Source organism: Mobula hypostoma, chromosome 22, assembly GCF_963921235.1.
Source record: "Mobula hypostoma chromosome 22, sMobHyp1.1, whole genome shotgun sequence".
Classification (NCBI taxonomy): Eukaryota; Metazoa; Chordata; class Chondrichthyes; order Myliobatiformes; family Myliobatidae; genus Mobula; species Mobula hypostoma.
Window position 1 is genome coordinate 59,299,470 of NC_086118.1, and position 15,902 is coordinate 59,315,371.

The 15,902-nt window shown below is 45.7% G+C and overlaps 1 protein-coding gene across 4 annotated transcripts in view; it reads right to left on the minus strand.

The window, feature by feature from the left end:
* abcc3 (ATP-binding cassette, sub-family C (CFTR/MRP), member 3) overlaps positions 1-15,902 on the minus strand; it is a 202,939-nt gene that overhangs the window by 69,601 nt on the left and 117,436 nt on the right. For all 4 annotated transcript variants that reach the window (XR_010015794.1, XM_063030694.1, XM_063030695.1 and 1 more), the window contains exons 10-17: positions 13,555-13,716; positions 11,300-11,392; positions 10,754-10,957; positions 8,389-8,535; positions 7,011-7,098; positions 5,716-5,782; positions 2,461-2,587; positions 74-250 (exon numbers count right to left, since the gene is read on the minus strand). Coding sequence is in view for 3 of the 4 variants with exons in the window: in XM_063030694.1 (XP_062886764.1) it covers positions 74-250; positions 2,461-2,587; positions 5,716-5,782; positions 7,011-7,098; positions 8,389-8,535; positions 10,754-10,957; positions 11,300-11,392; positions 13,555-13,716 (1,065 nt within the window). In the remaining variant the exon portion in view is untranslated. The remainder of the gene's footprint in view (positions 1-73; positions 251-2,460; positions 2,588-5,715; positions 5,783-7,010; positions 7,099-8,388; positions 8,536-10,753; positions 10,958-11,299; positions 11,393-13,554; positions 13,717-15,902) is intronic.

Genomic DNA, 15,902 nt, shown 5'->3' on the forward strand with positions numbered 1-15,902 from the left:
TAACAGAAGGTTATAGAGAACTCCGACACTAGGTTCTGAAGGGAAAGTACTGGATGTGAACAAAGATGTTTACCTTTTCACCAATCTCTGTCTGGTCCCCACCAGGTAACACATTCAAGTCAGAGATCAATGCACAGGCCTCCAGAACCTCGCTGTACTTCTGTTCATTGAGGGGCTCTCCAAAAATGATGTTGTCCTTCAGCGAGGCATTCCGAATCCAGGCTTGCTGAGGTACATAGGCCACAGATCCCTGTGACAGAGGAAGAGGGGATGGTGAGGAAAGCAAACATTTAAAATTCACCAAAATGTACTCAGCACCAACTTCAATCGCCTCCATCAAAGCCAGCAATAACTGGTACCAGTTGTGTTACCGAAACCATAGACCTGCTGCACGATAAGGAGTGCATGTTGCTCAGATCATTTAAGGGGTTATAGTTTAAGTTGAAGTTTAATTGTCATTCAATCATACACGAATACCCATGGATACAATCAAATGAAACTGCATTTCTCTGGGGCCAAGGTGCAAGACACAGTACAAACAGTCATACACAGCACAAGATGTACATGACACATGTAAGGTAGCAGGAAAATACAGTCACACACAAAAAAATATATATAGTCCAATACGGTGAATTCATGAAAGTTGCAGCAGTCTGCAGTGGAACACAATGTGGCTTGTCTTCTGCTGAGCGAGCACTGGGGGGGCAGCACGGACTCCAGCTTGGACACTGTGCCACACCGCCTCTGGTGGAGGGCACCGACTTCGGTGCCTCTCTCCTGCGCGGCTGCCAACAGGTAACACTGCGGTTTCAGGCCATGTAGCTCCGCCACCATTCTCCAGTAACTCAGTGAATTACATTTGCAGCACTCCACATTAAAAATATCCAACAGGGTCTTGCGATCACAAGAAAAGCGACTGAGACGATCACTCGCTGTTAGACTGCACATTGCTTATGTGCACTGACGCATTTCTGGCGCAGGCAGCAGCAGAACCTGAACCAAGCCCAGCTCCTTCAATTTCTCCGCCAACAAGCAACTCACTGATGGGGTAGATCTGCAGTATTTTAAGTGCTTAATGTCCTTCAGGGTTTTGCGATCGTAAAAGATAGGGATACAAAAAAAGACACTAACACCTTTGGTTGCCCTGTAGAAGTTGCTGTGTCCAAGTGTGCCACCACCTTACTGGCAGTAACCAGCATTTACAATTCTAGATGCATTTTATTCACTGTGTGTCACTGTCTTTGCAGAGCTTGTGATCAACAACTGCCCAACAAGGATTAGAAATGGCTTCTCCAGTATGGCCGCCAGTGAGCAACTGGCCCACTTCTCACTGTGACACAGTAGCTGGTTGTGTAGGATTCAAAGGGGAGGCACAGAACTGTAGTGGTTAGCGTAATGCTATTACAGCGCCAGTGACCCGCGATCAATTCCTGCCACTGTCTGTAAAAGGTTAGTATGTTCTCCCCACAATCACTGTCTGTAAGGGGTTAGTATGTTCTCCCTACGATCACTGTCTGAAAGGGGTTAGTACGTTCTCCCCACGATCACTCTCTGTAAGGGGTTAGTACGTTCTCCCCACATCACTGTCTGTAAAAGGTTAGTACATTCTCCACGTGATCACTCTCTGTAAGGGGTTAGTACGTTCTCCCCACGATCACTGTCTGTAAGGGGTTAGTACGTTCTCCTCATGGTCACTGTCTGTAAGGGGTTAGTACGTTCTCCACGCGATCACTCTCTGTAAGGGGTTAGTACATTCTCCACGCGATCACTCTCTGTAAGGGGTTAGTACGTTCTCCCTACGATCACTGTCTGTAAGGTGTTAGTACGTTCTCCCTACGATCACTGTCTGTAAGGGGTTAGTATGTTCTCCTCATGATCACTGTCTGTAAGGGGTTAGTACGTTCTCCCCACGATCACTCTCTGTTATGGGTTAGTACGTTCTCCCCACGATCACTGTCTGTAAGGGGTTAGTACGTTCTCCCCACGATCACTCTCTGTAAGGGGTTAGTATGTTCTCCCTACGATCACTGTCTGTAAGGGGTTAGTACGTTCTCCTCATGATCACTCTCTGTAAGGGGTTAGTACGTTCTCCCTACGATCACTGTCTGTAAGGGGTTAGTACATTCTCCCTACGATCACTGTCTGTAAGGGGTTAGTACATTCTCCCCACGATCACTGTCTGTTATGGATTAGTACGTTCTCCACGCGATCACATAGTTTTCCTCTGGATGATCCAGTCTCCTCCCACACTCCAAAGAAGTACAGGTTAGTTGGTGAATTGGTCACATGGGTGTAACTGGATAACGTGGGCTCGTTTGGCCGGAAGGTCCTATTACCATGCTGTATCTCTAAATAAATAAATGTTTACCCTCCACTGCCTTCCCACTAATCCTGACCAGACGTTTGCAGTGCCCCCACACTCCAGAAAGCCATGACAGCGGTGTTTGATGTGGTACCCACCTGGACTGACACTTTGCCATTCTGTTTCTCCATCTCCCCCAGGAGGGCTGAAATCAGTGATGTCTTGCCACACCCTACCTGGCCGACCACTGCCACCAGAGAGCCTTGAGGAATAGCCAGATTGATCCTGGATTGAACAAACCATAGGCATGTCACACAACTGGATTTCATGGGGCAGCATGGTAGAGCAAAGCTCAACAGCAGCAGCGATCGTTGTTCAATTCCTGTCACTGCCTGTAAGGGGTTTGTATATTCTCCCCACGACCGTATGGGTTTCCTCCAGTTGCTTTGGTTTCCTCCCACATTCCAAAAACATATGGGTCAGGCTAGTGAGATGTGGGCATGCTATGTTGGTGCGGGAAGCATGGGCAACACTTACGGGCTGCACCCAGCACATCCTCAGACTGTGTGGCCGTTGATTCATATGATGCATTTCACTTTGATGTACAAGTGACAAATAAAGCTAATCTTCTCCCACAATGGGAGGATTGGAGAAGCGGAGGGGGAAGTGGGGGTAAGCGGATGGGGAAGGGGGCAGTGGGGGGGGGAAGCAGGAGACATGATGTCTGGAAAGTTTGCCTTTATTAAATCCATGCATTTTCATCATTACAAAGTGGAGGTGGAGATGTTCACAATCTGGGCGGGTTCTTTGTACCTCTGCTCCCACTGCATCACCTGTCACAGAACAGAAGGGGAACACTGGTGGGGGTAGGGTGGAGAAGTGTTCGAGTCACTTTGCACTGGGGACTGCAATGGGGGAGTCAGTTTACCCAGGACCACCCCAAACGGACGGTTGAGGTTTTCAGGTTGGGTCCACTGTAGACAAGACCACTTATAGCTCACCTGGACAGACCCTGACTGATCCCAGAATTACCAGGTAGAACTTGCCATTAAATCTGAGGTCTGGAGTGAGCCAATAGCATAAAACCAGGGGGTTTGGGCCAACAAGGTCCTTGGATAAATTATGGCCTGCATACAATCCATGGGAATCATGGTTGAGAAATTTATTCAGGGAAGCCAGTATACCATACTGATATTAACAGACAACCATTCAATACAGAGCACCTTGTCCAGTGGTGTGTGTTGTGAGCTCTGCAATCCCTCCTTTTTCTAAAGTCTGCTCTCACCCACTGCCGACCCTCCCCAGAGCTCCTGCGGCAGTTGCTGGGCAGTGGTCGACCTCCATTCAGCCAAGTGCTTGAGGACAGTGGTAAACATGCGTGTGACAGCAGGGCTCTCCTTCATGCCCTTGTGCCCAGGCTCTTCAAAGGCAGAGGCTGACAGCAGTTCCCCTCACCCGTCTGGAACATGACCTCATTTGGCCTGGCCAGCAAAACCATAGTGGAAATGGGACAGCCAATTTCCCTCTGAAGCAAAGGACATCCTGTACTATGCTGCTGTTGGCAATCTAGTTCAGCCTTCAGACAATCAGTAAGGACACAAAACTTGTCCATGAACTAAATTTCATAGAACTTAGAACATTCCAGCACAGTAGAGGGCCTTTGGCCCATGATGTTGTGCCGACCTTACAAACCTACTCCAGTATCAATCCAGCCCTCCCCTCCTACATAGCCCTTCATTTTTCTATCATCCATGTGCCTATCTAAGAGTTTCTAATGTATCACCACCCTGACAGCACATTCCACACACCCACCACTCTCTTAACAAAACTAGACCTAACATCCTCCCCATACTTTCCTCCAATCACTTTAAAATTATGCCCCTCATATTAACCAATTCCACTCTGGGGAAACCTCCTGTAACTGTCCAATGGTGTTACCATTGCTGGGGTCAAATTAAGATAATTTATTTGAATGTGTGTAGCAGGAGCAGGAGTTTCCAATCAGCCCCCTGAGCTGCCTCTACCACTGTGTAAAGTGCACTTCTGGTCTCAGCACCACATCCACTCTCTTCCCACACCCCTCAACTGCTTTGTGGTGAAAGTGGCTGTCAGACCCCAGCCCTGAATGTTTTTACTGACTCTCCCCCCACAGGTCCCTGGGGGACAGAATTCCAGAGCCCATCACCTGCTGCAAGAAGTTCCCCATCTCTGAAATGGGTAACACCTAATCTCTTAAGATACCCCCACAAGGGGCAACGTTCATTCGGCACCCAGAGATACAGCACAGTAACAGGCTCTTCCAGCACAACGAGCCCACGCTGCCCAGTGACACCCATGTGACTAATTCACCTACTGACCAGTACATCTCAGGAATGTGGGAGGAAACTGGAGCACCCGGAGGAAACCCGCACACTCATGGGAAAGACGTACAAACTTCTTACAGACAGCATCAGAAATGAACTCTGACGCGAGCTGTAACAGCGTCACACTCACCACTATGCTACCATGGCACTCCAAACGTTCTAATAAATTTCCTCACCAATCTAATGAGCTGTTACGTTGTGCAGTGACCCATTATGTGGCCCCCTCAGCCCTTGCCAGTTTGCATAAGACCAAAGACCATAGGGTACAGGAGCAGTATTAGGCCATCACTAATAGTCTACTCCACCACTCCATTCTGGCCGATTTATTATCCCTCTCAACACCATTCTCCCGCCTCCTCCCTGTTTTAGCACGGGTACCATCACTTGCATTGGTCTGAGCAGCACCACGGAACCACCCTGCCCCCCCCCACCCCCATGAGGCAAAATTTAACAGCTCATGATTCCTCTACTGCAGATTCCCAATCCTCACTGTGATTCCCAGCACTACGAATTCCTTCTTCCAATCAAGCCTCACTACCTAAACAAGAGGAATTTCATATTTATCATAACCCTGTTTCATTCCGAGGAAATTTTCAGACTGCTGGGGCCAACACTGTGAGAAATCCCAACAGCCATACAACAGTCTCTGATACTGGGGATGACTGTCGCCAAAAGACTTATCTTGAGGGAATGGAAAACACTCTCTCCTCCTTCTTTCCGGAGATGGACGGCTGACATGATCTCAGTCATACAGATGGAGAGACTCAGGTTCCTGAGAACCAATTCAATCATAAAACTTTTGGCTATCTGGGATCCACTTCTTGCCTACCTAGACGAGGTTGGGGGCAGATGAATAATTTCTCCTCAGCTGATTTCTCACACCCCTCATTTGAGACTTAATGTTTAGCACTTTGCACAATAGGCATCCCTCTACAGTTATATCCCTTTTTTTTCTCATTTTATTGTTACACATGTCTGAGCTTATATGTTCTTGATGATTTCACTGTTTTTTGAAAATTTTTAAAATAAAGTATTAAAAAAAAACCTTACCTCTCGAGAACAACTGGGTCTTCTTTTCCCCAACTGAACTTCCCATTCTCTACGGTGATCGAGTGCCCTGTGAACACAGAGGAGCCTTGAAAGACAGCTGCCTGAGATGGTGTGGGGTGCGTGCGGGTCTGTGTTAGAGAGAGAGGGTCACAGGAGGATGGAGTGGGAGAGGGAGTGCTGGTAGAAAGAGTGTGCCATAGATGGTCCCAACAATCTACACTTTGTTCAATAAGGTGAAGACTGAACTGCTCATTGGTCCTTAGCCCCATTTTCCTGGCTAATACTTAGAAGATATCAGACACAGGAGCAGAATTAGGCCATTCAGCCCATCAAGTCTACAACAATAACAATTCCAGACCTCCTCACTCACAAAAACGAACGACAGTAGCATCAAAAACCCCTGACCTCCCCCACCCCACCCCATCACACATAAAGAACTAACAGATTACCCACCCGGCTATTGGCCACAAGATAAAAAAAACACCAAAAAACTGAAGGAGACCAATGTACAATCCAATCAAATAAATATTCTTATGAGCAGGTTTACTAGAACTGTTGGGAAGGGTTTAAGCTAATCATAAGCTTTGATTTATCTGCCTTCTTCCTCACTGCCCCTAGATGGAAGGTAGTGTGCAGCCCATGAGCAATTACCATTCTGAAAGGATTCACACTGTTCGATAAGATCACTCTGCCCTCCTACCTCACTGCCACTTCCTGTGCTAACTCCTCATTTCCCTAGTGTCCTTGCCTTGATGAAAGGACCTACAGATTTCATTGTGGGTAGAGAAGTGGGGGAGCGAGAGGGAAGACTTAAGAAAGTGGGGTGGGGGTGGGGGAGAAACACGGCAGACTTTGCGACTCATTCCTGAATCCAACAGTCTTACATACGCAGCCTTTCCACCTGTGGTCACATCCCACTTTTCTAATTCAGGAAGAGAGAGTAATAAAGAGAGAAGAAGGAAGAGAGTCAAACAGAGGCAAAGAGATGATAAACACAAGAGATTCTGCAGGTGCTAGAGATCCAGAACAGCACATGCAAAATGCTGGAAGAACTCAGCAAGTCAAGCAGTATCTACGGAGCAGAATGAACAGTTGAGTTTTTGGCTGAGACCTTTTAACAGAAAGGGAGCGGGAAGAAGCCCAAATAAGAGGCAAAAAGAGACTGAAGGGAAAAGGGAGGTGGAAGTGGGAAACATAAAAAGAGAGGTAATCATAAGAGAGGGTGCTCCAAGATTGAAGATTAAGGAACAGGCCATTTGACATTGAGACGGGTTCAGGAAATGACACAGGGTTACCTGTCGCAATCTTCACTCGCTCGACACTTGTGAGGTCCAGTTCATCGTGGTTCAAGAAATTCTGTAAGCGTTTGAGTGAAACGGTGGCCTGAGAGTAAGAGCAGGAGAGAGCATCAGAACAAGAAAGAGTAATCAAAGCAGGCTACATGTGAGCTGGGGAGAGATGGCTGAGATTGTTGCAGATGTGTTCAACATCAGGAAGAAGGCTCTGCACTGTCAGCAACGTATTAAATCGTCAGCATCTCCCACCCCTACCTCCCGTGGCTTTGAGGGGAGCTGGTAATTGCTACAGAAGGAAGTGTTTGTGGCTGCTTCACAGAAAGTGTAGTGGAACATCACAAATTCCTGGCTCAGCAGTTGATTAGAAGGCAGAAGGATCTTCCCAAAGCTCTTCCCAAACTGACTTCAGGCTCTTTATCTTTGATCTTGGACATTACGGCAGCAGGGATGGTGGAAGGCAGGTCTGTATGTGTGGAGTGAGTTTGCTGTTCTACCTCCTGCTTGTGTAAAAAGTGAATAAACTGAACACAATTGGAAGTCTTAATATTTAACACGCATATGAATAAAACTCAATTCTGGCAATGAGTCAGCCTCACACTCCGCTGCAGGTCTGATACTGTCACATTGTCCTGATTTGGGCCATGTCACCAATCCAAGCATCTTCAAAGATGAACCCATAATTTCTGCCCGTGGACTGCTTGGTTTCCCGCTCAGATCCAGTGAGAGGAAATAACAGACAACAGAAGGGTATGGTACCATTCAGGGCAGTGTGGTAAGAGAGCAGTTAGCATAATACTTTACAGCATTAGTGACCCTGGTTCAATTCCAGCACTGTCAGAAAGGAGTTTGTGTCCGTGTGGGTTTCCTCCCATATTCCAAAGACATACAGGTTAGTAGATTAATTGGTCACATGGTATGGGCTTGTTGGGCCCATAAGGCCTATTATCAATAAAAAGAACAAACTCCCTGTTTGTTATGTGCGATTTCATCCTACACTCTGAACTTGTGGGTGGACCTACAGTCAGAATCACACATCTTCAACCCTCGTTGCCATAACTACAATACCGTCACTGAGCTGAGTGATGAAGGACAACAACGGGGCAGAGGAGCCCTACGATTGGAGAACCCTCATGAATGGGTAAGGGGCTGGTCCAGAGTGAGTAATCCTGGGATGTCATGAGGCTGCACAGGAAATAATGGAAACGCCAAACTTTCTTTCATGGTTCAAGGGCAAAAACGGGTGTTGGCCAATTCCATTCCACAGTCAACACTTCACCACCCAGGATAGGCAACCTTGCAGCCCACCACCCCCGCCCTTCCCAACTACTTTAACGGTTTGCTACTTCTACCATTCCCCAGGTGGGTGCTGCGGACTCACCTGGATGATGCTGCTGATGACCTGAGGCAGCATGTTGAGTGGAAACCGTAGGATATTGAAGAGGGAGAGGGAGACAAAAGCTTTACGTGCACCCAACACGTTTTTCTCATCCACGTACACATACACCGCAAAGCTTGTCATGGCAACCTGGAAAAGAATAAGTAACATTGCCAACAATAACGTTAAATGAAATCTGCATCAGAATCAGGTTTAATATTTGTGTTTGTATTTATCTTATTTCTTACACCCAAGGGAGTAAAAAATCTTTATGTTGAGTCTCCAACGCAATGTACAAACAATAAGAAAGAAAATCTGGGAGGATATTACCTAAACTCTAAGATTGTATATGTACAGTCAGGTATGCAATCAGATCAATGTGTATTGATAAATCTGATGACCTGGTGAAAGAAGCTGTCCATTTGCCAGACAGAAGCAGCTGAAAGAGTTTGTTTTTTGGGCTGGCTACAGTTTCTGATGATCCTCCAGGCCCTTTTTATGCACCTGCTGCTGAATAGAGGGAAGTTCACACCCACATGTGCGCTGGGCCGTCAGCACCAGTGCCCTGCGATTGAGGATAGGTCACTGGCATATATCATGAAATTTGCTGTTTTGCTGCAACACTACATTGCAATACATAATAATTTAAAAAGCTATAAAATACAATAAGAAATATATATATAAATTAAATAAGTAATGCAAAAGAGGGGAGCAAAAATAGTAAGTAGTGTTCATGGGTTCATTGTTCATTCAGAAATCTGATTGTGGAGGAGAAGAAGCTATTCCTAAAACACTGATAGCGTGTCTTCAGGCTCCTGTACCTCCTCCTCGACGGTAGCAACGGGAAGGGGGCATGTCTTAGGTGATGGGGATCCTTAATGATGGATGCCGCCTTCTTGAGGCATTGCCTTTCGAAGGTGTTATTGAGGCTGGGCAGGCTAGTGCCCACAATGAAACCGACTGAGTTTACAACTTCATGCAGCTTTTTTCAATCCTGTGCTGTGGCCCCTCCACACCAAACAGTGCTGCAATAGATTAGAATGCTCTCCATGGTACATCTGTAAAAATTTGCGAGAGTCTTTAGTGACATACCAAGTCTCCTCAACCTCCTAATGAAATATAGCCACTTCTTTGCAATTACATCAATATGTTGGACACAGGCTAGATCTTCAGACATGATGACACCCAGGAACTTGAAACTGCTCACCCTTTCCACTGCTGATCCCTCAATTACTGGTGTGTGTTCCCTGGACTTCCCCTTCCTGAAGTCCACAGTCAATTCCTTGGATTTACTGATGTTAAGTGCAAGGTTGTTGATACGATACCACAGGTTTCTCACTCCTATACGCCCCCCCATCACCATCTGAAATTCTGTCAACAATAGCTCAGTACTGACCACTGCAAGAACCAAGCAGAAATCTCATGGCAGTGATTGCTTGGGTTAGGTACAGATGACGTTAGATTAGTTTTATTTGTCACATGCACATCATAACATAGTGAAATGCATTGTTTGCATTGACAACCACCACAGTCTGAGGATGTGGTGGGGACGGCCCACTAGAATCGGCACACATTCCAGCATCAACATAGCATGTCCACAATTCACTAACCTCCTCCAAGAATGGAGGGAGCAAATGTTGGCGACGCCAGACCAGCACCGGGGGCAGGGTGGGAGTTGTCATGGATTCAGCTCATTGGATCAGATGGTTAGAGCAGGAAATGGACTTCCTTGCTCAGAAAATTGCAAAATCTGGGATTCTGGACACCAGTGGCAGTGGAAACTCGACACTGAGATTAAAGGTTAGGTAAGTGGAAACAGACAGTGAAATGCATTGTTCGTGTTAACAACACAGTCCGAGGATGTACTGGGAGCAGCCACACGTTCCAGTGCCAACATAGCAGAGCCACAACTCACTAACACAGAATCAGGTTTATTATCACTGACAAAGGTCATGAGATGAGTTGTTTTGCGGCACAATTACAGTGTAATACATAAAAATATTATAAATTACAGAAAAAAGTATATTTTTTAAAAGTGGTGCAATGAGGGAACATACGTCTTTGGAAAGTAGCAGGAAACCACAGCACCTTGAGGAAACTCGGGGAGAACATACACAATTCTTACAGACAGAGGCAGGAATTGAACTGTGATTACTGGCACTGTAATGAGTTACGTTAACCACTACACCACAATGCCAAAACAGGTAGATCTTCAAAAATAAACACCAAGGAATACAATGAGAGGAAAGAAAGTGAACAAGGTATCAGCCACAATTCCATTAACTGTGGATTAGGCCCTTTTCTGCTCCTGTCCTCTGCTTTCCAGCTTAGAAGTTCTAATTGGTTTGGGAAAGAATCAGTTACTCACAACAAAAGGAGCAGTTGTCCAGGTGAAGGTGGAGAGGGCATTGAGATAGGCTGCTTTCTTCAGAATATTCAGCTCCTTCTCTCGAATGCTCAGGATCTTTTGCTTAAAGGACTCCTCCCAGGCGTACAGTTTCAGCACCTTTATACCATTCAGGATCTCGTTCATCAGCTTGATCCGCAAGTCTTTGTACTGCATCTGTTGGACCTGCAGAACAGAATGGGAAGACACACCATGCACGATGGCTAATATCAGAGGGCGATACTTTAAGGTGTTAGTGGGAAAGTATAGAGGGGGATGTCAGAGGAAGAGTGGTAGGTGTGAGGAACATGAAGCAGGGGTGATGGTACAGATATTTAAGAGAATCTTAGATAAACACATGAATAATAGAAAAATGGAGAGCTATCTGGGAGGGAAGGGTGAGATTGATCTTAGGGTGGGTTAAAAGACCTGTATAACATTGTGGGCCACAGGGCCTACTGTTCCACGTTCAACAAGAGGGAATGGGAAAGGGTTAAGGGAGCAATGACTTATCATTCACTAACATACCTGAAAGCTCCTGCTCTTTACGGCTATCATGGCGTTGAAAGGGATGAGCAGAATCATAACGGCAACACCTGCCAGGACAGAAGGACCGAGGTACTGGAAAAAGACACATAGACACATTGGTGCCTGTATCTTCTCATCACCAAGCACCACCTGTACATTCTCAACAAGCACGACCTGTACCGCCTCACCAAACACCACCTGTACCTTCTCACCAAATACCATCTGTACCTTCTCACCAAATACCATCTGTACCTTCTCACCAAACACCACCTGTATCTTCTTACCAAACACCACCTGTACATTCTCACCAAACACCACCTGCATATTCTCACCAAACACCACCTGTATCTTCTCATCACCAAACACCAGCTGTACCTTCTCACCAAACATCACCTGTACTTTCTCACCAAACATCACCTGTACCTTCTCACCAAACACCAACTGTACATTCTCACCAAACACCACCTGTGTCTTCTCACCAAACACCACCTGTACATTCTCATCGAACACCACCTGTATCTCTCACCAAGCACCACCTGTATCTTCTCATCACCAAATGTCATCTGTACCTTCTCACCAAACACAACCTGTACATTTTCACCAAACACCATCTGTACCTTCTCAGCAAACACCACCTGTACAATCTCACCAAGCATCACCTGTACCTTCTCACCAAGCATCACCTGTACATTCTCACCAAACACAACCTGTACATTTTCACCAAACATCACCTGTACCTTCTCACCAAACACCGTCTGTACCTTCTCACCAAACACCACCTGTACAATCTCACCAAACATATAACAATAATCATATAACTATATAACAATTACAGCACAGAAACAGGCCATCTCGGCCCTTCTAGTCCGTGCCGAACGCTTGCTCTCACCTAGTCCCACCGACCTGCACTCAGCCCATAACCCTCCATTCTTTTCCTGTTCATATACCTATCCAATTTTTTTTTTTAAATGACAAAATTGAACCTGCCTCTACCATTTCTACTGGAAGCTCGTTCCACACAGCTACCACTCTCTGAGTAAAGAAGTTTCCCCTCGTGTTACCCCTAAACTTTTGCCCCTTAACTCTCAACTCATGTCGTCTTGTTTGAATCTCCCCTACTCTCAATGGAAAAAGCCTATCCACGTCAACTCTATCTATCCCCCTCATAATTTTAAATACCTCTATCAAGTCCCCCCTCAACCTTCTACACTCCAAAGAATAAAGACCTAACTTGTTCAACCTTTCTCTGTAACTTAGGCGCTGAAACCCAGGTAGCACTCTAGTAAATCTCCCCTGTACTCTCTCTATTTTGTTGACATCACCTGTACTTTCTCACCAAGCGCCACCTGTACCTTCTCACCAAACACAACCTGTACTTTTTCACCAAGCATTACCTGTACCGTCTCACCGAACACCGTCTGTTTATTCTCACCAAGCACCGTCTGTACATTCTCAACAGGAACCACCTGTACCTTCTCAACAGGAACCACCTGTACCTTCTCAACAAGCACCACCTGTACCTTCTCACCACCAAGCATCACCCGTACATTCTCACCAGGCAACACCTTAACTGCATAAGTCTGGGGAAGACACACTCTGGTCCCGCCAAAGCCATGAGATTGAAAGGCTCTCCCATCCCAAATCCTGGTTTGTGTGGATGCTGTGTAATTTGATAGCCTGTTACAACTCAGTGCCAAGAAAAAACACACAGCACACTGTATATAATTAAAGGAACTATATTTATGAATCTTAACTTAAGGGTTAGTAAAGAAAAGAAAGTGAAAAAAATCAAAAAGGGTGCATTATAATTAAACAGTCAAATGTGCACCAGTTGGAGCTCAACTCTCCCAAAAGTCACACATATTCTCCAATCCTCAGTAGGCCCCAGCACCTGGCTCCACAGAATCACGGTCCCCCACCGGGTCGAATCCTATGACAGGTTCTCTCCAGCGTCTTCTCTCTTCATCTCCCACCGAACAAAAAAAACCCCAAGACCAACCTTAGTGTTCCTCACAAAACCTCCCAATTTCACCATTCCAATTGGATGACACACATTTCTCAGCATCCCTTATCTTCAACAATAATCCAAACATGCTATAAGCAGAACAGTCTGCTCTTACAGAACTGCTAAGATGAAATACCTACAGTACAGCAGTAAAAATGTGAACCAGGGTGTTACATCAGCAGTGAGCAGCAGCTGCCCACTCGAGGCTACAACATTTCCTCCTTCGGCAATGGGACAGGGAAGGGTGTACCTGCCAGAGAAAGTAGAGAGCCAGGCAAATCTGGAGTGGTGCAGACCACAGCATGTTCAGGAAAGCAGTGAGGTCCATGAATCTCTGCGCATCCACGGACATTAGATTCACAATTTCCCCGACAGTCGACGATCGTTTTGCAGAATTTGTGATGATCAATGACTGAAACATTAAACAAATATAAAAGCAAACATCTAGATGAACATTGTTCATTTTTTGTTTATTTCTAGGATGCTCATATCTCACCATGAAATTGACATAACCTCATCCATCTGCCCAGGATTTAGTCCTCAGGGACCTCAGGTCTGGAGCCCCCTGTCCTAGTGTGTGGACTTCACAAACAAAGGATGTTCCAATACACAGGTTCATTCATGGAAACTAGAACACTACACAGCACAGTATAGTCCCTTTGGCCTGAGATGTTGTGCTGACCTCTTCACCTATTTCAAAATCAATTTAAACCTTCCTTCCCACATAAACCTCCATTTTTCTATCATCCTAAGAATCTCTTGAATGTTGCTCAGATATCTGCCTCTACCACCACCCCGGCAGCACATTCCATGCACATAACATACTCTGTGTAAAAAACACTGATCTCTGATATCCACCCCTATATATCATAAAAAGCACAAAGATTCACAAAAACCATGAATTCCTCCTTGGTCAACAAGGACCTCTTGCAACCCACCTAGTAGAAGTATCTTCACATGTCACTAGACTGGGAGGGTGAGTAGGTCCATGAGGTGAGTACGTACCTGACTGCATCTTCTGCTGAATCATTTTATGTTCTCAAAGACCTCTGATTAGCCAGGCTGGCTTCCTAAATCTATTGAAGTGCTTTAAATATCATAAATAGTATGATTGGACTGCGTGATTCATAAGGCAAGTACTTCACCAGCTGGGGCAATGGGCACGTACGGAGGATGGAAACTTCATGCAGACAGGTCCATAAGACATAGGAGAAGAATTAGGCCATTCAGCCTATCGAGTCTGCTGCACCATTTCATCCCAGATCCCGTTCAACCCCATACATATGGTTGGGAGGGATTGATTTTTGCCTCCAACAGACTGCAGCAATTTGTGAAAAGTAAGTATTTGAAATATTATCAATGTTTCAATGTTTTAATGTCGGGCCCAAGTTAGTGTGTAGAGAAAAACAAAAAACAATTTAAAATATATAAACAATACCATTTCATATGTGGCAATGAAACATGCATGTCTAGATAGCAGTACACTGGAGTCTGTAGACAGTAATTCTACTTGAATCTCCCCTGCTCACAGACATTGAGTGCGCTTTAACTATGCAGAGGTATAATGGAGAGTGGGATGGAGTTTCTGAAGAGATTGTCTTGGAGAGCATGGGGGCTGACTAGAGACAGATCACAAATCCTTCAAATAAGACAGGGAAGGAAGATCTGCAAAACCTGATCATATGAAGTTGCTCGTTGTGAGGTTAAAGACAGAAGGAGAGACTTTGCACTGCCCATCACACATGATGGCTGACCAACAGGGCTCCAGCCAGTGAGGGCCGAGTCCTGTACCTGAGAGAAACGCATAAACGTGGTTGGTGAGGACTATACAGATGGTTGTGGGGGGAAAGGTGGTGTTAATGAGAGTTCCAAAGCAAGTGGAAGGAAGGAAGTAGAATAGCAGAAGAATTGAGCAGCATGGTTAGGTAGTGATTAGCACAACACTTCACAGTGCCGGCAAGCTGGGTTGAATTCCTGCCGCTGTCTGTAAGAAGTTGATAGATTCTCCCCACGACACGTGGATTCCTCTGGCTGTCAGGTTTCCTCCCACGTTGAGTCGGCTGGGGGCAAGCTGTGTGGGCACAGAAGTGTGGCGATCCTGGTGGGCTGCCCCAGCACATTCTAGAACCCTGTTGGGCCTTGGCGTAAAAACAATGCAGTCCACTGTATGTTTTGATGTACATGTGACAAAAAAGCTAATCTTTAATCTTTAATACACATATTGCTTTAGTCTGCACAGTCGAATAGACAATTACAACACACAAAATGTTGGAGGAATGCTGGAGACAGCATCTTATGGAGAGGAAAAAAATGAGTTGACGTTTCAGGCCAAGATCCTTCATCAGGACAGACAACCCAGAAAGGCACCTGGCCAAGTATCATAGTGAAACGAGGAACAAAACAAATAGCATGCAGGGTGTGAGGGAATGACGTGATATCCTTTGCCAAGGCTTGTCTACCAATCAGTCAGGACTGGGAACTGAAAACTCCAGCTTTCAAGGACTACAGGATGATTGGGAACAATGAGTTTGCTTCTATGAGATGAGAGGTAATTACAAGGAGACAGTTGAGATTCTATGGTGGAATTATGAGATACAA